Raw genomic sequence first — 25,665 nt, forward strand, 5'->3', positions numbered from 1 at the left:
GTAACCATGGCAGAGGGAGCCATTTGATTGATTAATTTTCTATTATTTGAGGTCTTTTCTGTGTGAATGTGTCTTTCTAGTAACTCGTGTCATTAGTATTGTGGTCATTACGGTAGGTTTTATTAACTTATTGCTGTTTGTGGTAATTTTTTCTTCTCTTAGTGTGTAATCTTTGTGTTTTGTTCCTCCCATTCTCCTCCACAGAGCTGTCTTGGGTTGCAGTGCAGGATGTAAACATAAGTATGTGTTCTATCATCATCTGTTGAAACCAGGTGGGGCAGTGATCTTGTCTGACAAGAGTGTTGCAGGGAAAGGAGAAGGGGAAAGCCAAGGGGCAAGAGAGATGAGTGCATGGTTTGAAGGGGTACTGAATTTTGGGGTACCATTCTTAAATCACAACAATCAGTCTTCTATTCATTTTTTTTCCATAAGAATCTGGTGTTTTATTAGATTGGGTTGACATTGCAGAGTGCGAAGCATCCTCAAGTCAGTGTCATAATAGTGATCCTATTGTTAAGACATTAACATTTAGTCAAACTTCTTCCAAAGCAAAGGTTGTCTTAGAGCTGTTTGGCTTAGAGTTGATCACTTTGGTGCTTCCACAGAAAAGGACAGAGAAGAAGCATAGGGAGTAGAAGGTCCTACATTTTTCCCCTGAGAAATTGCTGTTGTCAGAGCCAGAGACATGCCACTCGATGGCCAACACTAGCAGTCACCAGATCACACAGCATTTTCTATAAATCCCATAGTTTCCCTTGGACACAACATTGTCTTCAAATGACAACTGGACCACACAAATCATCTCATATGCAGTAGACAAAACATATATGGTGAGAACTGTTATATTGATATCTACAGGTTACAACAAAGAAAAGCATAGGTTTTTCCACACAGCTTCCTTCCAGTATTAGCTCTGCCAGAAACTAAGGTGTATTTCAAAATTCAGCTATTCTTTTAGGATGGTGACCTTGTTTTCCTTTAGAGTAAGCTGCTGGTTTAGTTAAAATAGAAAAAAAGATTTCTGTAAGACTACATCAGACAGTGTTTTGTCAGTACACTTCTATCTGACAAGGGTTATTTGGGTAATAAAACTAATTTAATTGTGTCAATGTATGAACTATCTTATTTACATATTTTTAGCACCTAAAAACAATAGAAGTTTAGTCTACTTATCAGGAAGCCTCACCAGGTTTAGTATCATAAGGAAGATGAAGATGTTACATCACGTGCTAAGTGTTATAACCATAAATTTACCACTTCATTGCAACAAAATAATCACTTAAACAGAAATGCCTTAAAACTAGAGAATCTGAAAAATCACAATTTACTTCCTCATTCAATTAACCCCTTGTTAAAAGAGAGCAAATCACATTGGAATGAAAAAACAACCATTTATTCAAAATAGCCCTGGAATGTTTTGCCTGTTCATTCAGCACTGGAATATTGTACTGGTTCTATCTGGAATGGAATTATTGCTTCTCAGAGCAATTCATATGGTGTTGTTTTGGATTTATGACCAAACTGTGGTAACAACTGAACAGTGCTAACATAGCAAAATATTTTGTTTCTCACTCTACTGCCCCAGTGAATCAGCTAGGAGTGGGCAAGAGGCTGAGAGGGGACAGGGCTGAGTCATTGGATCCAAACTGACCAAAGGAATATGCTGTAGCATACAATGTCACATTCAGCAGTAAAAGCTGGAGACAGGGGCAGAATGGGAGTGAGTTTTTCCAAGGTCCTTAATGCTTAAGTACTGAATGTGGATCCATTTGCAGTGAGTGAGTGCTTTTGCATCACTGGTTTGTTTACATTTTCTTTTTAAAATATCTTTATCCTGATGCATGAGTTTTCTCACTTTTGCCTTTCTCTTTCTTTCCCCATCCTGCTGCAGGAGACTGGACTGCAGGGGACTGAGCAAGCTGTATATAAGCATTAAGCCACAACAGATGTAGCTGCTAATTTTTGGGCCACTGAAATTGAAAGAGAACCGAACTCCTCGAGAACTACTAATGGACCACTAGGCAAGGCATCTGGTGTTACCAACATGCTAGTCACTGTCTTGTCTAACTCTGTTGAGATGGTCATCTCTGATGCATTAGACACATGGAGCAGAACTATTTATGAAAAAGAAACCACAAAAATGCAACAGCATTTCTAGATAGTATGATGGACTCAAGCGCAGCTTCTCTGTCTGACTTTCACAGCACCTAACATGTGACAATGCTCCCAGTATGGTTTGCAGGTATAAGGAAAAAAGACAAGTAAAAACTGTATCACATTTTTTCTTGTGATATATAATCTCTCTTTAACAGACAGAAGGGCACTACAGATTGTACAGTCAAATTCACAGTAATTGCTGTGACTATGATTATGAAAATTACTGGGAAAAAGCATGAGTCATGCAACTGAATTTTATTTCCATAACAAACTCAGGACAACATAGATGAATGGGATTAAGGTTGCCAAGATCTGCCTGCAGGGAGCAATCTCTTGGAATTCTACAGGGGCTATTTTTCACCTCTGGGCTCTTCACTGGATTAAGTTATACCACCTGACATGTGAGCAGTAGTCAAGTATTAATACGCCCTCTAGGGCAATAAGACATATATAAGACTAACCAGGATCTCCTGGATAAATTCCTTGCATGACCAGTTCACATAATCATATTTTTTTTATTTCTCACATTCTGTTTGAAAAGTAGTTTATATTTTACATCTCCTGCTGCTATGCTGTTATAAGAAGTTACTGAGTTCCATAATTTCCTTTATTTGGAATGATCTTCAGATTGCTAGCTTAAATTTATTTGTAGAAATTCTATAACCGTTTATTCTTTTATCTAGTTCATCTTTAAACAGGTTTTTTTCCCTTCCCTGGTGTTTACTTCTGATGTTTTTATAGGTAACAGACATCTCAGAATTTATTTTACTAGCCTGGATAAGCCATTTTCTCTAGTCTCTGCTGACAAAATAAAAATTACCCTCCTTAAAAGGTCCTAATGGACTTATTTTGCATCTGTTCTCATCTAAAATTACTGGATAGTCCTCCTGTGACTGTTAGATTTGGAATTTCATTTCTTCAGTTTTCGCATTTAATGATCTCTGCCACGTTGCACGAAAACTGAATACATGACCTTGAGCTCTGCAACTGTGAATTTAATCTCTGTATTTTTTTCAGAAGTCTATCTGCTCATCAGCCTTACCATATTTCCACCCATTTTGCAGTGACAGCACACAGACAAACTGTGTCAGAAAATTTGAGGAACTCTGTTCCTGAAAAATGCTAAGTGATAAAGTGATCAAGACTGATCCTTGAGAAAATCCACATATAACCTTCTTCAATACCACCTCTTTCCAAGTAAACATATTTTGGCCTCTATTTAACAAGTCTTTTGTTCATTTTTACAATTGTGGTATCAAAGTCCATTCTGTTAGAGTTGAACATTCATTTTCCATAGTTCTCTGTATCAAATATATTATGGAATACCAGGTAGAAAAGATCTACTACTTAAAGTTCAACCATCTTCTCAAAAGATAGAAACCAAATGAGTTGGGAACAACTTGTTTTTCCTTTATAAAATTTTTATTTCAACCTGGTTTCCATTTAGCACCACATGTCTAATGACTCTTTCCTCTAAATAACTGTTTTAAATTTTTTACAACCAGCAATGTAGATAAGGATAGAGTTAGGCTATACAAGCTGTCAGAATGGTAATTCAGATTACAGAGTGAGATCTGCTAGGCTAACTTTGTCAGATAGCGAGCACAAATGTGTTGACCATAAAAAACATCCACGAAAACTAAAGAGTCTCAAATCCTGTGTCTTGACGGAAGGAGCACAAACTTGTGGGGGGATGAATCCCAAAATAGCCTTCAAGTACTATGGACATTGTCATTTGGAGGAGGGGGAATAAAAAGGGTGGTCAGACAGTATGTAGGACTTTCACAACTCTGAAATCTGCATCTTAGGGCTTATTTATGTCTCCTTAGTGCAGAAGTTCTCCACCATCTTTGGTATGCTGCCCAGTCAACATCAGGCTTAATGAGCATGTAATACAGCCATTGAGGCAGCTTTAGGTGGGGAGTGAGGAGGTGGCATCCCTTCCATGATTGCACAAATGTAGAGCAGGATTTGACTCCCACGTACACATTCAAATAGCATTCAAGCAAAACTTCTGAATTAGTAGTACTAGTAAAATCATTGCTGTACAATACCACTTTTAACTATGTTTAATGTCACTGACTTTTCATTTTATAAAATGTGTAAATTCTGGAATTAAAGAGCTAACATCTCTGTGTTTTCTATGGAAAGGCAGTAAAAGCCAAAATCACATCCATGGCCACCCTGAAAGTTTCTCAATTAAGATTTATTTATTTTTTAGATAGGAAATCCAGTGTCATAGTTGTTGCATTTATTCACAGTTTAAATTTTTAATTCACTTTTAAAAACCTGAATTGGTAATTAAAGTCTCTAATTTCTTGTAAGCATTGCAGCATTCTAATAATTGTAGTACAAATTTACCTTTTTCACAAGCCTACATTAGTGGTCCTAACAAGGTGTCAGAGAAAAAATTCAGACGAGGTTGCAGATTGCCTTTATTATCTAAGGATTCCATTAAATGCAAATGTAGATCCACTTGTGCAAACTGGAGTAAAATGCTGGACAACATTTCACATTAATCTGCAATCATAGAATCATTGAATTATGGAATGGCTTGGGTTGGAAGGGACATTAAATATCATCTAGTTCCAGCCCCACTGCCATAGGCAAGGTCACCTTTCACTAGACCAGGGTTCTCAAAGCTCCATCCAACCTGGTCATGAACACTTCCAGGGATGGGTCACCACAGCTTGTATGGGCAACCTGATTACCCTCAGAGGGAAGAATACCTAATACCTAAACCTACCCTCTTTAAGTTTATGGGCATTACCCTTGTCCTATTACTACAAGACCATGTAAACAGTTCCTAACCAGCTTTTTTATAGGCCTCCTTCAGGTACTGAAAGACCCCTGGAATGTCTACCCAGAGCTTCTTTCCTACAGGCTGAAGAAGTCCATTTCTCTCAACTTGTCAGCAGAGGAGAGGCCCTCCATCCCTCTAATCACCCTTTCTGATATCAGTCCAGCAGTTCCACATCCTCCCTGTGTTGGTACCCCAGGGCTGGGTGCAGGGTTCCAGCTGGGGTCTCACAGAGCAGAGCAGAGGGGCAGAATCCCCTCCCTCCCCTGCTGCCCACGCTGCTCTGGATGCAGCCCAGGACACGTTTGGTTTCTGTGCTGGGAGTGCCCATGGCTGGGTCATGTGCAGCCTCTCACCCACCAGCACCCCCAAGCCCTTCTCACAGGGCTGCTCTGACCTGTTCATCCCCAGCCTGGGCTGATACAAGAGTGTGCCTCAATCCAAGCACAGCACCTTGTATTTGGTCTTGTTAAACCCCATGAGATCCACATGAGCCCTGTCCCTGAGCTTGTCCAGGTTCCTCTGGATGACAGACAAGTTAACCTATCCTAGGTATTATCTGAAAATTTGCTGGGTGTGCACTCAAACCCGCTGCCCAAATCATTGATAAAGACACTTAATAGCGCTGTTTCCCATGCAGTCTCCTGAGACCCACTGCTTCTCACAAACAGCCATCCAGACACTGAGTTCTTGACCAGCACACCCTGGATGAGACCATCTAGCCAATTCTTCATCCATTGAACTGTGCACATATCCCATCCATGCCTCTGCACTTTAGAGAGAAGGACGTAGTGGCAGACCATGTCAAAGGCCTTACCAAAGTCCAGACAGATAAGAGCCCTTCTCTTGTCCATGGATAAAGTCACTCCACTGTAGAAGACCAATAAATTGATCAGGAGGGACTTTTCCTTAGTGAGGCCATGTTGCTTTTTTCAAAACACACCCCTGATCTCTGTCAGCCTTAGCATAGCTTTCAGAAGGATCTATATCATTATTTTCCCAGCGACAGTGATGATGTTGACAGGTCAGCAGATCCCAAGGTTTTCTTTCTACCTTTTAAAATGGGCAAAATGTTTCCCATCTTTCAGGTACCTGGGACTTTACCTGACCACAATGACTTTTCAGAGTCACAGAATGGCTTAGTGCCTACATCAGGCAGTAACCTCAAGCCTCTGGGATGCATCTCATCAGTTCCCACAGACACACCCATACTCAGATTCCTCAGGTTGTCATGAACCTTTGCTTGCAAAACAAGTGATTTAACTCCCCTGGTCCCTGCCCCTCACTGCCATTCATTTAGGAAGTGCAAGAAGATGGGGTGCCATTGAAAACTGAGTAAAAAATATCCTCATAAATACTTGCAACACCAGTATTTAATACTGCCTCTTCAAAGTGGGGATATAAACAAAATATTCCTCTGTTTCATACAGACTGAGCCGTTGGACAAATAACAGTGAACAAATGACAAAGATAATACATGAGTTTGCAGTTCCTCAGAACAGGCATGTAAGACAAGAATATGTATATTCTTCTTGGAAATACACAAAACACATTGGGAATCTTATTAACAGGAAAAGCTATTTTAGATATCAAGAAGTCACTTAAAATTCTATTACTAATAGTTTTCCCCTATGAGTTCTAGAAATTGGATTAATGATATGCACAAAAGAAACTTTATTGCGCACAGCAGAAAAGAGACAAAAATTCTCTGTTTCTCAATATTATTAATATTATTTCTTAATAAAGTATGTCTCAAAAGCAGTTATTTTGAATCCTAAATATTTGGAAAATCAAAAATAAGAGAGGACACAGTACAAATATTTTACTAAGAGCTCTTGCAGAAGTTTCATGGATACTTCGTGGGACAAAAAAAATCCCAATATAACCTTACAGTTCCGTGCCACTATAAAGGCTTTGGGAACATATGAAACTTCAGCTCACTACTTCCAATGTAATTATGAGAATATATTGTGGGATGGTTTCAGTTATAGCAATTACTAATGCACTAGCACTACTTTATATGCAGCAACTACACTGCAGACACATAGCCAAAGTCTGAGCTGTAATCTTGCACAGAAGACAAAGAAAATCCCCTGGCTACACCCCATTCATGACTCTCTCTGTTATTCCAAGACAAACCATTTTAAGATAGACACTTCCATTCTGCAGGTTTGGGGTTTTTTGTTTTTTTTTTTCTTTTTCGTTTAAGATTCTCATTAAAATATTTTCTATTACACAGAAACTATCAAGTCAAAAGTATTCTTAGCTGTCTTCTGTTACAAACTTGTTCTTGTTCATGTACATCTGTGACTATAAAAGTGTGATTTAAAATATCTGATAATGGATTCAACTCTTCTCTCTGATTCAGGGTGGAGCATTATCTTCTAAATCTGGTAAAACAGGAATATAAACTTCAATATTCCAGAAGCTTCTACTGCAGCAATAATTTTTTTTTCATTGAAAATATTATTATCACCTCATGTTGTCTCATACCTTTACCTCTTGTGAGAACCAAAAGTTGTCATAATATGGCTCACCAGGTTATCCTCTGCTAGATGATTTGTTGATCTAAACTTGACTTCAATTCTGTCTGAAGATTAAAGACTCAACAAGATGCATGTCACTGCCAGCATCAACTATCTGTCATTGCTCTCAAGTACATTTTAGCTGTGATATTTACCTAGTTATTGCTGCTTTGTAAGCAGAAGACAAAATGATGAATACCTTAGCACTTAACCTTTCCAGACACCTTACCTTCTGATTTAACACTCAGTTCTCACTCTTTGCTTAGATAGAGCTCCCAAATCAAGTCCACATTGATAATTTTCCTTATGAAAATTCAGTAGATAAGTTGACTTATATATAAGTATACTTAAAATATGAAAGGTTTCATTTAAAAGCAGTATTCAAAAACTTCAAAATATCCAAGACCTTTACATAATATTGTCTTATGAAAATAATTAACATTTCCAATACACATTAATATCCATCTCGGTATGCACATATAGTAAATGAAATAAAAACACAGCTATTTGCAAGCACATCGCCTACATGTAAACAAGAGAGCATTACACAAATTAAGACAAACCTCCTCTAATTTTAGCTATAACAAAAAGAGTAGTTCCACTGCCTTATTAATAAGTGGCCTATCAAGATAGAACATTCAGTAAGACTGAAAAACATCAGGAAGTTTTGGCAAAACAATGGGGAACAGTTCAGGTACACAGTCTTGGAGTGGCTTTTTGTATTATTTCTTTTTAGACTACTTCAGTGATTATGCATCAGTTTCTGGATAGGCTAGAAATACTACTATGATGTAGAAATATATATAAATTACATCTATATATTATTTATATATATTATATATATTATGTATAAGTATTATCAACGGACTAGCGAATTTGTTAATTTTGTTACGCAGTGACTAATGTTCAAATCTATGTTTCAAAGAGGACTGTTTAGATTTAATGAATCTTGAAAAACAAAATTTCTGAACAAAATTTCCTGGGTGAGAGGGGGGTGGTGAGTGCTATAACACCGTGTTTGAGGGAAGCCCTACAACAAAGTATTTTCTAACATTCTCTGGTCATCCCAAGCAAACATTTACACACAAAAAAAAAAAAAAAAAACCAGCAACAAAACATTGAAAGAAAGAAATCATGGATATAAGCTAGTGCAATAAACATATCAGAGGGAAAGTGAATAAATGGGAATAACACAAAAGCTACTGATAAGCAGAAATCCCATCATTTTAATGCAGTTGAAAGAACAGTGATTGCTACTAGAAACAATGAGACATTCTTCCTTGTTTCCCAGGAAAGGTTTGGAACAGGCTCTACATTACCCTCTTCTAGAACAATCTACTTGTCCTCTGGTCACCAGTGGTGTTCCCCAGGGCTCCAGTTGAGGCCACCCTTCCTTAGAGTCTTTGATCAGGATGTGGATCAGGATGTGGAGATCGAGTGCCCTAAGTCACTTTGCAAAACAACACTGAGCTGGGTGGGAGGATTCATCTAGCAGAGGGGAGGAAAGATATTCAGAGTCATCTGGACCATCTGGATCAATGGGCTGAAGGCAATTGTATGAGGTTCAATAACACAAAGAGTCAGCTGCTGTCCTTGGATCACAATAGCCCCATACAGCACTAGAGGTTTGGGGGAAAGGAACAGGAAAGCTGCCAGGCAGAAAAGGATCTGGGGGGTGCTGGACCAGTCATGGTCCAGCATTGTGCCCAGGTGGCCAAGAGGGCCAAAAACATCCTGGCCTGTATCAAAAATAATGTCATCAGCAGGACCCAGGAAGTTATTGTCCTGCTGTACTCAGCATTGGTGAGACCACACCTCAAATCAGCCCTGGTTTTGTCTAGGACAGGGCTAAATTTTGCAGCAGCCAGAAGAGGGCATTGCTAATACCCAGAGGTTATTCTATACTGTCTCAGCATTTTTCAATGGTGGGAAAAAGGGTCCTTCTAGTCAAGTAAGTGTGGCTGGGTACCACTGCTTTGCTCTGTCACTGATGATTTAGCTGTTTCCAGAAAATTGTTCTTATCTCAACCCATAATCTATACCTTCTGTGCCTCAAACTTTCCTCTCCACATGGTTGAAAGGGGAGGGGAGAGAGAGAGAGAAAAATGAGTGAGTGCCACATGGTATGGAGTGCTTTAGTGGGGACATTACATTGGGGAATACTGTTTCTAATCCAAAACAGCCCCAGACACTGAGGTGCTGCAGAGTGTCCAGAGAAGAGTAACAGAGCAGAAGAAGGGTCTGGAGCACAGATTTTGAGTATCTGAGGGAGTTGGTGTTGTTCCTGGAGAAAAGGAAGGGGACCTTATCACTCTTTACAACTGCCTGAAAAGAAAGGTGTAACAAGGTGAGAGTCAGCCTCTTCTCCCATGAGAAAAGTGGGAGAAGTGAAAGAATGAGAGGAAATTCCCTCAGGTTGCACAAGGTGTCATCTAGATTGGATACTGGTGAAAAAATTCTTCACTAAAAGGTTGGTCAGGCATTGGTACAGGCCACTCAAATAGCAGGTTAAATTATCTTCAAAAATGTTAAAAAAATATGTGCATGTGTCATTTACAGACATGGTTTAGAGATGAACACAGTGGGGATAGGTTTATGATTGGCCTCAGTGATCTTAAGAGGCCATTTCCAATCTTAACAATTCTGTGATTCTGAGATCTGTGTTTGTGCCTTTATTGTAGAAACAGATTTTAATAGCACTAGTGATTTTTTTTTTCTTAGGGATCATTTTCATTAACAGTGAGAATAAAGAAAAACTTTTTCTGCTTCTACCTGCCTCACTTGTTAAGCAACAACTCTTTAAAACCCGCTGTTTAATGGTTTAGGGTAGCCTCTGTCAGTAGCATTTCCCCTTTCTTACATGCTATTTCCACTTTCTTCCAAACTACATGTTATAAGGTATTTGTCCGTTAAACTCACTGACCTATCTGAGTTCTGCAGTCAAAGCCCTGATAAAATCATTAGTGTTCATTGTATGTCATTATCTCCTGCTTATGTCTTGTTTATGATCTGTTAGTGTGTTTAGATGCCAGGCTGAAATTATAAAATAGATCTTGATGTCTATGTAAAATGTTTTTTCTTAAATACAGTGCTAATAAATAAATCAAAAGCACAAGTGCTATTTGATTAATAGAATACTAAAACAGTAGAAAGTTCTATCTCAGATTTCTTTTTCGGGTTGCTCTCCCTCTTCCTGTTTTTCTTAGTTAAAATTATGATATCAAGGGAGGTGGAGTTTTTAGTCTTTCCTCTGCAGAAAAACTGAAGTCTTTCAGAGTCTCTTATCTTTTAATGTACATAAGGAATGGCACTCATGGGGAAAGCTTAGGAATACTGCATTTAAAATCAAAGGCTGAGGTATTAGTGTACCTGGGTGTATGAGCTCAGCACAGGAGACACAATCAGCCCAGGTATTTCAGTTTTCAAATATGCCACCTCTTACAGCTATGTTTTTCCTTATAAAAGCAGTAAATCCCTCTCAATACCAATACAATCTGTCAAACAAGCTTTTCTATTGTAAGATTAAAAAGCATAGGCAGGCATTAAAATTATTGTTATGTAGCTTAAAATGTCAAGGGTCAAAGTATTGAAGCATTAAGAATTTGTTTCTCTGAAACTTATAACACCAGGTGGAGTAACTTTAGATTAGATATTACAAAGAAATTCTTCCCCATAAGGGTGTTGAGGCACTGGCACAGGTTGCCAAGAAAAGCAGTAGAAGCACCATCCCTGGAGCATTCAAGGCTGGGTTGAAGAAGGGCTCTGACCAACCTGGTCTAATGAAAGGTGTCCCTGCCTGCAGCAGTGGAGTTGGAACTAGATGACTTTTAAGGTCCCTTCCAATCCAAATTTTTCTATTAATCAACTACTCTTATGATAAATATATTTTATAAATTAAGATCATTACTGAACTCTTAAAAAAATTAAAATGTGTATTTTTTGCAGAATTCTATTTTTGGTTCCTTTTCCCCACAATCTTATCTTTCAATTCATCTTCAAGTTCAAGGCTTAAAATTCCACAATACTTCTATTTTTCTTAATCTGTAAGGAATATAAAACACCACCTGTTCCCAGAAAAAATTCTCCATTTACTTAAATAGAAGCAATAACTGCCTTATAATCAGATAACAAAAATGCACTTTTCCCCATAGTATATTAATGGTTCTCAATACAATTTAGCAAGTATAATTAAAGCCAGAGAGATATAAAAATGTGGTGGGGAGTGTTCAGTGTAAACAAGACAATTATCAATAAATTAACAAGAATATCCATGGATATTTATTTCCCTTCAATAGCATTAAATGGTATGAATATAAATATCTGAGTATCTTGGACCAACTCACCGATCTCTGCTGGAAGATGGTTGATTTGATTTTTTGACAATTCCAGTACTCTCAGATCTTGAAACAGTGCAATGTAGGCTGGAATGGTTTGTATCAATGTGTTGTATACATGCCATTCTTTCAGATAGAGCTGTTCTTTCAGGGAATCTGGGAGTTCCTGTCAATGAAATAAGAATAGATAAATAGAAAGCATGAAGTCAGAACTTTGTTACCCTGTTTCCATATAGGGAGAAAAATGCACCTTGGCTTAATTATCTTGATGTAGAATTGTCATTTGCCAAAGCCTTACAGAACCTGTCTGCTTTTGAAGAGCATTGCAGCTGTCTTCATCATATGTTCATTTTTTTAACTCTTAATGCAATTATTTGCTCTAAAACAGAAACCTATCCAAAGAACTCAATCTGTTTGGTGTCTCACATATTATTTCCTTTTTCCAGATGGAGGACTTCTTTAAAATACATTTCAGTGCTTTAATTCACACATCAAGATGCAGTAAAATGCAGCACAGAACAAAAGAGTGCATAGAGAATATCTAAACAGGGTTTGCTAAAACAGAAAAGAAAAAAACCAAGGTGTGACTTTGTTCTGAATACCTGTCAATGTCTCAAAACTTGTTTTCCAAGAGGGGGCATAAGCCATTTCAGATACTACACACATATATCACTTGGCTTAACTTGCTAAGATGTTGCAGCGATGTTAAAAAAATTTTAAAGTGTTTCTAAGGAAATTCTTAAATTAAAAAAAAAAATTAATTTTTCTTTAAATTATTTTTAAATCAATCCATATTTCAAAGTAATTTTTGATTTAGTCATGCAGAATCCTTTGTTTTCCAAATTCCAGAAATTTTGAAATTTCCTTTAATTTCTGAGTAATTTTGAGATTATTCTATTTATCAAAAGTCTTCAATACATGAATGAAACTTAAATTTATAAAGTCTTTGATTCTTACAAAATTGCTTTAATTAATTGGTACTCCAATGTACAAGTCTTTGTTTGAATTATGTCACCAAATTCTTTGAACCTGAAGCAGACAAAAAGCAAATCCAAAAGTGGAAGATCAGATCATTTAAACTCCACTTTCTTTAGCACTGCATAATTTACCAGTCTGTCCTAGGTTTTATAACACTGTGCACTATTAACATGTGGAATAAAGTCTGGAAGAGGTTCTACCAGTAACTTTGCTCTGTAAGAAGAGATGTGAAAGTATCAGCCTTTGATTATTTTATAAATTTTAGATTTATGTATTTATGTGATTTATGCGAAGAATATGACACAGTAGGAATCACTGATTTTATAACAAGGATATTGCCCTCTCCTTTGTTTTCTTCTAGATTTCATAGATCTCCCAAGACATTTGTAAGAATGATTCATTAGATTTTTTTTGTTTAATGTTGAACTTCTGGATTAGTACTGGTGCTACTTAACTCTTAGTTAAATTAAAACATCTAATTTTATGGACCGTCGATCAGAAGCCTTTTTTTTATTGTTACTGCCTCTCATTACAGTGATTTTCAAATTTATGCATGCAAACATAAAAACTATATATTGTTTTTCTGCCTTGTTACCTTCCCTTCCATATTTGATACAAATGGTGTAATTTCTTAATTCACTTTCTGGTTAGGAGTGTGTGTGTGTACTGCATTGTGATCCATCATCTATATTTGCCCATTTATGACAATTAAAAATTAAAATGCCTCAAACGCCTCAGGGCTGGTAGTGAGAAATCCCTCCAACTTTCTGGAATTAGTTGCTATTTCTCATCTTCAGTGCTGCACATTTTTCTGCAGCAAAATAAAATAAGAATAGCAAATTCAATTAGTATTGTCTTTCCTACCTGTAAAGAATGGAAAATTCAGCACACAGAGCATAGTATTTAGCAGGGGTGTCATAGATAACTCTGTAGGGAAGAACTATGATTCAGAGAGAGAGATGAATAATCATATTAGATGGGAAAAGATGTTTTATTAAGACACTCTTTTCCACTCTATTTCTCCAAGTGTAGCTCTATTGACCTAGTGTATTTTTGCACTTTATTGTCACAATACATAGTCTCCAGCTCTTTGGTGACAAATACAGCCCTTTCTTCTCTGAAGCCAACAGTTTGTTGGAGAACATGCTGTTCTCCCACACTGAAAGGGGTACTCCACAAAATTCTCCTTCATACATTGAAAACAATGCAGCACACAAGGCTCTCTACCACATGAAGACCAAATTCATTCATCATTTTAGAAAAATTAAGACAAAATACAAAAAATATGTATTTATTATTAATATATAAAGATTTTTTTAATCTTTATATCTGCATTAAGACTTGTTTAGAGCACAAAAAGATATTCCTCTGCAGCAAGAGAAATACATTTAGACATGACTTCAAAAGAATGGAAGTAGATTCCAAATACCATCTTGCTTCTCTTTTTTGTGAATATTTCTTTGTATCATATGATCATATTTATAATTTGCAAATGCAAGCATGCAAATTTTTTGTTATGTGCTTTTCTGGTATTTTCCATTTTAAAATGCATTTATATTTGTATTCGAGAAACATAGACAGATGTGATATTTTGCTTCGTTACAAACTAGATAGGGATTGGAACTGAAACTTCCACAAGCTTTGTGTTTGCTTTACTCTCTGATTCTTTTGTGTTCTTTTGTATCTTCTTCTGCCATGCTAAAGTTGGCAGCCTGCTGATAAATTGCTGCATGAAGACTGACACTTGGAGGACAGACTGTCTTTTGCCTTTAACAGCAAAACAATACCTCAAACTTGTTTGATTTTTAGAAAAGAAAAAATTTAAAGAGGAAATAAATAACAAACATACAACCACTGCTGATTATAATATTTCAAATTTGGAGAGAATTCACCTGCTAGACCTGAGCCTGAACTAAAACTATGATCAAAGCTCTAAGAAGTTTAAATTCAGTTTCTTTTCCCGCTCTGTACTTTAATCTGTCATGGGCCAAAATGAAATTTTGGACCCAAATCTCCCACTCCTTTAAAAAAAATGAAGCTTGTTCCAGGCACTCCCTGCTACAGGTCCCCGGCACAACATTGGCACTGCCCCCGTGTCCCCCCTGTTCTCCCAAAACTGTGTGTTGTCTTTCACCCAGTGTGTAAAATGCTCACACATACATAAGCATTCTTTGATTAATTTACAGCTCTGCACAGAAAGGTTTATTGGGTGGCAAGCCCTAAACCTTAAAAAGGAAATTCTATCAACAAGCAGCTGATTCTGACATCCAGACATGGATGGTGGTGGCACCCAAGCAGCTGCAGGCAAGCTGGGCTGAGCTCAGCAGGGCCACAAGCACTGGGGCTGAGTGGGAGGGGATGGTTTAGCTCAGCTGGATCCTCTGTGTGGAGAAAAAGCAGGGTCTGCCTTATGCCAGGCATGGCTGCTTCTGCACTGACTGTTAACCCCACTGTTATAGGGTGCTGGTGTGGCCCCATTGCAGCAGCACATTGCTGGGCTTTCAGTGATGCAGGGATCTCATGGCGTCCAGAGATCACTGTCAATATAGGGCCATGCCCTGAGCCTGAGGTTACTTGAGGAGCACTAAGACCTGGAGTGCCCAATCCCAGGAAAGCCTTTCTTCAGGACATAGCATCTCCCCTGGATGCCTCAGAGGCAGAGGCTGCCAAAGAGGCACAGGGTGAAGAATTGGGGTAATTAGACCACCAGCTCTTCTTCCTCCTCCCCTCAGCTTTCTCCTACTGCCTGGGAGCACAGGCAGCCATGGGCACCTCTGCAGGTAGAGGAATGCTATGTGCCTCCACCACTGAAGCTCAAGAGCCAGGGAGCTGCTGCCCACCGCCCAGCTCCCTGCCAGCCTCTGGAAACCCACACCCTCAGTGGGCAAGGGGCAGGGGCAGTCCTGCAAGTACCAGAGACCAGCAGAAGGTCTTGGTAGAGGAGATGGAATGCTTGAGATGCTACGACCCCCAAGAGCTGTCTCAAGTGGAGCACAATGAAAACCAAAGCTGGAGTGCTAGAAAAGAAAGTCTCCCTTGCCCCTCACAGAACAGGAATGGACAGAGTACTTGGGCTTTAACAATGGAGTATCCCACCTCAGTAGCCAACCTTAAGCAGTACAGAAATGGGCTCAGCTTTGACCTTGTTTATTGAGCCTCTCTGGGTGGCTGAAATGAAGGATGTGAGGATGACAGCACCATCCAGACAGAGAGATCCAGGAAGCTGCAATTCACCCAGGCCCTGCTGGTCATCCCCAGCTCCTCCACATCAAGCCAGATGGAATCCCATGTCCTCAGCAGGCAGCAAGGACTGGCAGCATGGGCACTCCTATCAGCATCAGCAACCAAGGCAGAGACCTTGGCTAAGAGGGAGAAAGACTGGGAAGATAACAGAGACCAAGAGCTGTCCCAGAAAGAGGACAGCACAGACAAAAATTGGAGTACTGAGGAGGAAGGTCTTACCATGCACTGGGACAGTGAACTGCACACACCTGGAGCACCGAATTGGGTCTGCCGAGGTGGGGCCATGACAGGCCTTCTTATGACCTGGATCTGCTGTCCTGCTCAGATGAAAACATGGATTGGGAGCAAGATTGTTTTTTCAACCTTGACAATATGTGGGATGTGAGTGAAAGAATTGCCTCCAAAGAGACCACTCTCTGGTTGGAAGAGTGAGTGGTTGTGGAACAGGAAGCCATCTGAGTGTATCCTAAGCAGGTTCACACCTACAGCTGTCTCCACACAACAGGCCTCCCTCTTCAGGAGGACACCTGTGTGTGCAGGGTGTTCTGGTGCCAGAAGGACAGCCAGAGCAGTGGCATCCCGCTGCCAGCGTCAGGTGCATCTCTGGAGATGGCGACTGGCCCTAGGCCTGTACAAAACCCCTGTAAAATCCCAGAGGACAAGGGGCAAATGTGTATGTCTCAAGCAACAATAAATGGATGGCTGACGATCCAGACAAGTATTGTGGTAATAAAAGACAAGAACTGTTGATAATAACCAAGGAGCTTTGGTAATAACATGCCACGGGAAAGGACAGGATGTGGCTGGAGAAGACTGCCACACAGTAGGCTGTGCAGGCCCATGTGGAGCAGCGCTTTTCCAGGACAAATGTGCTGCAGCTTCCAGAGAGAAGCACAACACAGTACCACCTAAGTGCAGGTGGAAGGCCAAGATGCAGCTTTGGACTGTAGAGGGGTATCAAGACACCCAAAACCCCCAAAGGCGTCCAACCCACTTCCAGAGACATCTGAAAGAATGTACTGTGCATGATGATAAATTTGCACAGCAAGTGAGAAACATGCCTTCAGGGCAAGAAAATCTCTCTATAAAAAGTACCTCCTGTCAAGTCCAGGAGGAATTTCTGATGTGATATTAGACTTGCAGAAAAAGGAGATAATTGTTTCCATTCACTCTCCTTGTAACTATTCTGTTTGGATAGCAAAAAATGCCAAACAGAAAATGGTATTGACCATGGATTATGGAACATTAAATGCTAATACTGCACCTTTATCAGCAGCGGTGCCTATCGGTGCTAAGTTAATTGCCATAATACTGGAAGCTCATCCAAGTTTAGCTACCACCAATGTGAAAGATATGTATGTTATGGTTCCATTTCAGGAGACCCATTGGAGTCGTTTTGCTTTTAGATGGAAGGAGATGAAATACACTTTCACCAAATACTGTAGGGATACTAGGACTCCTCCCTGCTAACACATTTTACCCTAGCCCAAAATTATATACAATTCCAGTAGATGAGGGGATAAGGACCCACCACTATATTGATGATATATTGATTGGGGGCCCAGATGCAGGTAAAGTGGGAAATATTCAAAACTGTATTATTGAGCAACTTAGGGGTTTAGGGTTAAAGATTCCAGAGGATAAAATTCAGTGCCCTGCTTCAGAGAAAAAAATTCTTGGGAAGGGAGATGCTGTTTGTGTCCCTGTTGAGACATTAACCTCACTGTAGCAAGTAACTGTGCCACATATAAAAAAGGAGCAAGGCCACCTGAGAAGCTCTGTCCATAGCCAATTGTCTCTGTACTTCTATCCCAATATAGTACCTTATGACAAAGCACTGAGGGATGCCTAAGCACACACCCGATAGGCCTAACCTGGGACTTATTCACCCCATGGCTTGACACTCCCAGTTCCTGGAAGTCAAGATCCATCTCCAACAGTCAGTATTTGTGGACTCCTTCATACCCACTATCTGTTAAAGACTAACTTGCTCCCATTGTCTCCCTAAATATATTCGATGACTATAATGGCGACAGAATTTGCAAGATGAGGAGCTGTTGAGGGTTCAGATTAGCTTTGAGATTTAAGATAAACCTTATATAGTTATCAGACCATGTCACATAGTAAGTGCATAGATCAAGCAGTTGGACAATACAAATACATGACTCTGGAGAACTAAAATTGCAAGTCCAACAAGTATAAAAAAATGTTTTACCAAATCAATTACTTAAAAGAAAAAGATGTATTATGAGTTGTATACAACTCAGAATGTTGTATTACCATTCCTTATGCCTCTACTTCCATTAAGGAAGATGAAAGAGCTAGCTGGTTAAGCTGCAGAATTGTTTCAATCCATGAAGCCAATGAGTGGTTTAATGGTTGGAGCCCCACCTCCTGGTTGATGTCTATACTCTGATCATGAAAACTCATAGAGTATTGTTTCATATGTGAAGCATATATTTATTGCATTATTTCTTCTGCTTCATCCTTATTTTCTCCCTCTGTTTGGTACATCCCCAGCATGACCATGGATGAAGTATATGATCAAAGACTATGACTACTGATCAAAATTTAAGTTAAAAGGTGGTGTAAGGGAAGGCTTAATAACATTTGCATCATATCGTTTAAACAAGCACTGTCTAGCAGCTATTTTCTGCTTGTATTATCCCCTCTAACTCTGTATCTCTCCCTCCTCCCAATCTCACTCTTTTTTACTCATATCTTAATAAAATTAGTACACAGAGTAAAATTAGTGTTCTTGTACCAGGATTTGGTTGCATTTGCACCTTCATTTAGGCAGAGGAATTTAATGTCGAATTGTAATGGTAATTTGCTGATTAAATTAGTGAGGTTTTTTTTAACTCTCTGTTTTTTTTTCATTCCTTTAAACCATGAACATTTGCAAATCTGTGGTGGATCTCAAGGAAGAAGTGGGGGAGAGGTCTGTTTTGGACATGTCAATAAACAGGATGATTTTCCAACCTCACTTGTCCTATTGCTTCTTGAGAAAAAGAGGACTACTGGCAAAGCCCATGCCAACAGGCAGAGCAGGAGAGCCCCAATGCTCCTCCTCTGTGGGCTATTAACATAGATGTTAATGTTAGTTAATGGCTGGACTCAATGACCTTAGATGTTTTTTTCAAACCTCACTGATTCTTTTCTCTTCTCAGTGAAAATACATATTATGCCAGACAATAAAACTGTGAGAATAAATTCAAATATATTAATTCGTTGCCTTGTTCTGTGAGGAAATTAAATGCATGAAAGTAATGATTTGTGAGTAAAGAATTTTACCACCACTCACTTATTTGCACGTCTGACATTAAGGTTTTTTAAAGTAGATGTGTACACAAATTCTCTACTCAGGTAAAGAAGCATAACCAAGAACAGTCCTACTATGTATTTGAGAAGCATCATCAGCTTTCCTCTGCCAATATTGATATCACAACATTAAAAAATTTGTTTATCCTCAATATTTTGTGGAAAACATTTAAAATTCACTGATTCACTAGAGAATAAACATTCATTAATTAACAGCAGAAAGTAAACACTCAGAGGGGAAAAACAGAGTTAAAGTGATTCAATTTTAAAATTCATATGAATATTCATGGCATTATTTTGCCTCAGTTTCTAGTTCTAATAGTTGTTTCTCTGAAGAACTAATTTAATTGAGTAGATACATGTTTATGTGTACAGAGGTTCTCAAGTGTTGCATCAATTTTGCTTTTTTTTTTTTCTTTTCCTAGGCATCCAATTCAAACACACAATTCAAAGATCCATAATCCATACTTTTTTCTTTTTTTTTTTTCACAATGTGTTTGCCTGTAAAACTCTCAAATAAATACTTTTATTTTTCTGAAACATACCTTGGGAACCTGATATTACTTGTAGCACAACACACCATTCTCATGCTTTTAAAGTCCCAAGTGTTTTGCAAACACAGGAAGATTTAGGAGACTCACTTCTTGGGCAATACAACTGGATTCTCCCCATTTTTTATTAAAAAAGAAAAGAAGAGAAAACCTGTCTGATTTCATTCACAGTATCGCATTGATATTCTATGATTAAGACAAGCCCATTTTTTATTGTATGCTCTTTTCTTTTTTAACTGCATATACTGCATATACTGCATATACTGCATATACTGCATATACTGCATATACTGTTCTCAGCCGGCAGAAATGCACACCATGGGAGGTAGACACTTGAGTCACAGAACCACAGAACCACAGAACCACAGAATCACAGAATCACAGAATCACAGAATTAACTAGCTTGGAAAAGACTTTGAGATCATCGAGTCCAACCTATGACCTTACCTCACCTTGTCAAACCATGGCACCAAGTGCCACATCCATTCTTTCTTCAACTCCTCCAGGGACAGTGATTCCACCAGCTCCCTGGGCAACCCATTCCAATATCCAAACACTCTTTCTGTGAAGAATTTTCCCTAATATACAGCCTAAAATATTTATCCATTATGTAAAAGAGAGACAAGGACTCCTGAATCTTAAGGGTGCTGTCAAGCAGCCCCAGATGGAGCTTTGACAGATAAAGGTAAGATTATCTCATAAGTGAAGTTATCAACCACTACTCACAGGCTGAAACAAACTGCAAAGATAGGCAGGGCTAAACCAGAACCCAATCTACAAAATGTCTTTCAGATTCAGAGTGACTTACTCTTCAAGCACAAAGGCCAGTTCTATTTCCAGGGCTGTTGATCTACAAGGAAATATGGATCTGCATAAACAGAATAGATTTTTTTCAGAATTCATACACTGTAAAATTAAGTTCTAATCTCTTTAGCTACTACTTTGTGCCTACTTGTCCAACCTAGTATTTTTTGTGTGAGCTTTTTACTTTTATGTGAGTTACACAGAACACTGTAGTGTGCCATTCACTGTTGCAATCTAACATTTTCTCCTTTTGTTTGCCTGGCATCAAAATAGTTTTCATTTCTGTAATTATCCCTTTCAAGGCATGCCCAGTGTTAGCTGTGCCATGTTTAAGACTGTTATTCTTGCTTCTAAGAAAGAAGTAAAATTTGTACTTGATTATTTTTATTTCCAGTCTCTTTTCACTGATCCCACTGTCACTCTAGCTTTGCTAAAAACACAAACTGAGCTGCTCCCTTGTCTACTTTAGCACTGTGTCATAATTCCTTGGCTTTAAATCCATGAATCACTCACTCTATTCATCTTCTTTACAGAAATACATGCCTTTAAAGAGGCCCATAGTCACAAATACTAAGAGGAATAAACCAAAAAGTGTTAAAGGCTAATTATTACAAAAATAATTTTCCTTTTTCCCCTCACTATTTTGTTGCTGTCAAACAGCTTTATGTGTTAAAATAATTACTTTACAAGTACAAGGAACAGTGGGTCTCCACCAAATGAAAATGCATTATTGTATCAATGATATTTGAGAGATGGGAAAAAAGTGGCACAAGGTCTCGAAGGAAGGAATTCCTATTAGGGATTCAAAATATGTGATCTGCTCTTATTACCACCTTTACTAAGGTTCTCAGAAGAAGGTCTGATGTTATTTTCAAAAAAGCATGATGCATATAATTTTCAAAATATTTACCCAAGCTATCCCAAGCTCTTGCAGCTGGGTGAATATCATTACCTATCCACAAGTACTCTGGATGTGGAAAGGTATCCTCAGAGATAAGGAGAGACCACATTCTCTAGGTGCCAGATAGCCTCATGGCAAAGCATGACCAAAGGCATTGACTACATCTCTCAACTGCTAGGTTAATGGTTTGTCTCAATGAGCTTAAAGGTCTTTTCCAGGCTAAACAATACTATGACTCCATCATAGAGCATTTTACAAGACCACTTTTTAACCTTCTACTCAACAATCAATCAGTAAGGCAGATTCTATTTGAATATGGAGTACAAAGCAGAAGCTTCTTTCTAACAAGAGTATGGTTTTACCATCTAGACATCCTGGGCACTCTGACATTGAAACCTACAAAAAGGACGTGTTAAAGCCATATCCCTATACTGAGGATTACTCCTCCATGAGACTTAGATTCCTAGCATCCATAAAAAGAAAGGGTATAGCTCAGAAGCAAGCCTTGTTCTCAAAATTAAACCTCTAAGTCATACCAACAACCTACTCAGATTTAGCTATCAACTCTCTGGAGGACATATTGTTGCTTCATTGATGAGAGAAAAGGGGAAACATAATAGAAATACTTATCAGCTAAAAGGAAGATAGAAGATTCAGCAGCTCATCCCCAAATGGATACTTTACAGAGCTCTGCTGTTTGCTGCTGCCAATGGTAAGTGGCCAGTCAACAGCAAATCCAGCTGGCTATGTGCCTATGAATCTGCACAGGTAATCCCAATTCTGACTTCTCCAAGTCCCTGAGTGCTTAATCACCGAAACTTTCAACTCATAGATGTATTTGTGTGTGCAAAGCACATAAAAAAATATTAAACCACAATTGACCCACTGCTCCCAGTTACATAGCATACAGACTTCTATGAGAAAACTGTCATATGTCCATAGATTTTATTCATGCACAAATTGGCAGACTGCAGCACTGATTTCATAGTCTGAAAATTCATTTTGCTTAAATGTGAATACTTTCTTTTTGTGAAAAAGTAATAGGGGAAAATACTATATATCTGATTCTGTCTTTAGTTCAGATTATGTAAAGCAAAATAAGTGGTATGATTTGTATAACAGGTGAAAAATTTTCACAATTTATGTAATATATACACTCCTTTCAGAACTTTGTCAAATAAGTTTTCACAATTTTAAAATAATTGTCTGTTAGACAGACAGCTGTTAGAAAGTAACATTTCAATTTTGATCTCTAAATAAATCAGCTATAATTTGTCTGCAAACATCTGAACTTTGTCACAGTTTGTTGTTGAAAGAGGAAACCCACTTCAACTAGGCTAGAGCTGGACAATGAGACTTGATGGCTGTTTGATATGGACACACTGAACATCTGATAAGAAGATCACACAGAATCACAGAATCACAAGTTTGGAAGAGACCTTCATGATCATCAAGTCCAACCCAGCCCAGCACCTCAACTAAACCATGGCACCAAGTGCCAAATCCAAACTTTTTTTTAAACACATCCACCTTCCCTGTACAATTTCAGTACTTGATCACTCTTTTTTTTTTAAAAACTTTTTCCTAATATCCAACCTATATTTCCCTTGGCACAGCTTAAGATTTTGTCCTCTCATTCTGCACTTGCTGCCTGGGGAAAGAGACCAATCTCCACCTGACTTCAGCCAGCTTTCAGAGAGTTGTAGAGAGTGATAAGATCACCTCTGATTTTCCTTTTCTCCAGGTTAAACAATCCCAGCTCCCTCAGCCATTCCTCACAGGGTTTGTGTTCCAAGCCCCTCACCAGCCCCGTTGCCTCCTTTGGACACACTCAAGTGTCTCAAGGTGCTTGAACTGGGGACAAAACTGGACACAACACTGAAGCTGTGACTTCACTAGTGCTGGGTACAGGGGAAGAAGGACCTCCCTGCTTCTGCTGGCCACACCATTCCTGATCCAGGCCAGGATTCCACTGGCCTTCTTGGCCACCAGGGCACACTGCTGGCTCAGGTCCCTTTCTGCATGGGCACTGTCCAGCCACATTGTCCCCAGAATATATCATTGCAGGAATTATTGAGACCAAAATGCAGGACTTGGCACTGTGGGAGCCCAGGGAATACCCTTGGCCTCCTTGGGGGTCTCAAAATCCCCCTGGCAAGGGTCTCAAAGACTCCTGAGTGAGACCCTGGTGTCACAGGCGCTGAATTCTAACCCCTGGGGGAAGCTGTCAGTACAAAGAGAATGGAAACAGGTCACCAAAATTAGTAAAGTATAAATTAGACTTTTAGAATGTAGATAAATAGGTTTTTTGGAAAGTTTATGATAAGGGACACGTGGCCAAGATGGAGAATTTGGGGGGTGGATATCTTTTCCTCCTTCTTCTCCCTGTCATCCGTGTTGGATGACATGTTGGCACTTTTAAATTGGATCAGAGCTGGACCATTTAATAAAATTGTATTGTATTGGGAAAATTTTGTAAACATGTAATATGTAGTACAAACCTATATAAGATAAGCCCTGCCTTCACCAGGCAGATTCCACCATGGATGCCAGGCTGAGCAGACCTCTGCTGGCCAGGCAAAAAGTCCCTGAGATAAGAAACAATAAACAATCCTTGGAACAAGAGAAAACCGTCTCCAGCAGTCTCTCTTCGACTGCTTCAGAGAAAACCAGGGTTTGAACCACCTTCGTGTCCCTCTGGGGTGATCTCGGGGCAAAGGAGAAAACCCAGACTGGAACACCTAGCATCAGCCAGTTCCTAACCCAGCACAGAGTGCTCCTGTCCAAGCCATGGGCTGCAGCTTTTCCAGGAGTGTGCTGTGGGAGACAGTGTCACAGGCCTTCCTGAAATCCAGCACACAACAGACACAACAGCCACAGCTGAGTTCATCAGGTGGGTCACCTGATCATAAAAGGAGACCACAGAATATCAAAACCCATGGTGGTTAGGAATGTACTGCTCAAGGTGGCATATTATGTGTAGCATTACACCAATTTCTCTTAAATGGGATATTTCAGAGTATCAAATTAAAATTAAATATTCTGGAAAAACAGAACAAAATGTATGTTTGACTTTGCCTCCTAATGTAAAGCCTAACTTACAGTGATATAGCAAAATTTTAATGGTTTGGCAAAAGATAATACGCAACAGAAAAGTTTAATTTGCAGTTGCTACTATATCAATGTCTAAGGAGCTGTAATCTCTCTTTTTATTTTTCTAAAGTACCTCTAAACAAAGGTTTACAATACACAGAAGTATGCAGGTTTTGACGACACATCTTAAACTTAATTTTCAAAATCCTAAGTTCTTGAATGAAGAGATGTGATAACTTTTCAGCAATCAGTCCTACCAGATCAATGATAGGTATCAGTTCAAGAAAGAGTCTCTTAGTAGAGCTGAATGGGAACCAGGGTTTTATATATTCCTGAAATTTCAAATATTGTATGCTTATTTAGAGGGAAGTTAAAGCAAGAAGAAAAAAAAAGAAAGAAAGCCAAAAAAGAAAATATCATCAGATTCAAGATCAAATCTAAGCTAAAGTTGCACTTCAGGTAATTCAAAAAATAATTCTAGCTTTTTATCAGTGTTCTGACTTGTATTTTTTGGAATGAAAATACCACATGAAATTAAAATTTTAATTTCACATTTTCATTAATAAAGTAGTGTTTCTTCAAATATATTTCAATTAAAGCTTTTACAACTCCTGAAAGTTTCTGACCAACTCCAACTCACCACTTGCTCAATTTCAAGCCAGGAGTTACTCACATCTTATCTGCAAACTGTTATTTCACATCAAACGTATCTGCAAGTCAAATGTGTTTTTTTCAGTTAGACCCTTGTGGATTGATGTTAATATCAGTTTTAAACTGAGCAGAGCTTGAGAAAGTGTGATCACAACATTAGAGCAAGAATACAGATCTCTGATTAATAGAAGACAGCAATAAACCAAAAAATCTTATATTTATCTCTCTTCACCCATTGGGGAATGTTAGAGAAAGAGACCTTATTGCAATATTATTGCCCACACCAAAATTATTAAGAGAGATAAAT

General features: G+C 38.7%; 1 protein-coding gene across 1 annotated transcript in view; it reads right to left on the reverse strand.

The window, feature by feature from the left end:
• LRRC2 (leucine rich repeat containing 2) overlaps positions 1–25,665 on the reverse strand; it is a 73,046-nt gene that overhangs the window by 28,989 nt on the left and 18,392 nt on the right. The window contains exon 3 of the mRNA XM_079331319.1: positions 11,826–11,982. Coding sequence (XP_079187445.1) covers positions 11,826–11,982 — 157 coding nt within the window. The remainder of the gene's footprint in view (positions 1–11,825; positions 11,983–25,665) is intronic.

Source organism: Erithacus rubecula (assembly GCF_903797595.1).
Source record: "Erithacus rubecula genome assembly, contig: SUPER_Z_unloc_2, whole genome shotgun sequence".
NCBI classification, from domain to species: Eukaryota; Metazoa; Chordata; class Aves; order Passeriformes; family Muscicapidae; genus Erithacus; species Erithacus rubecula.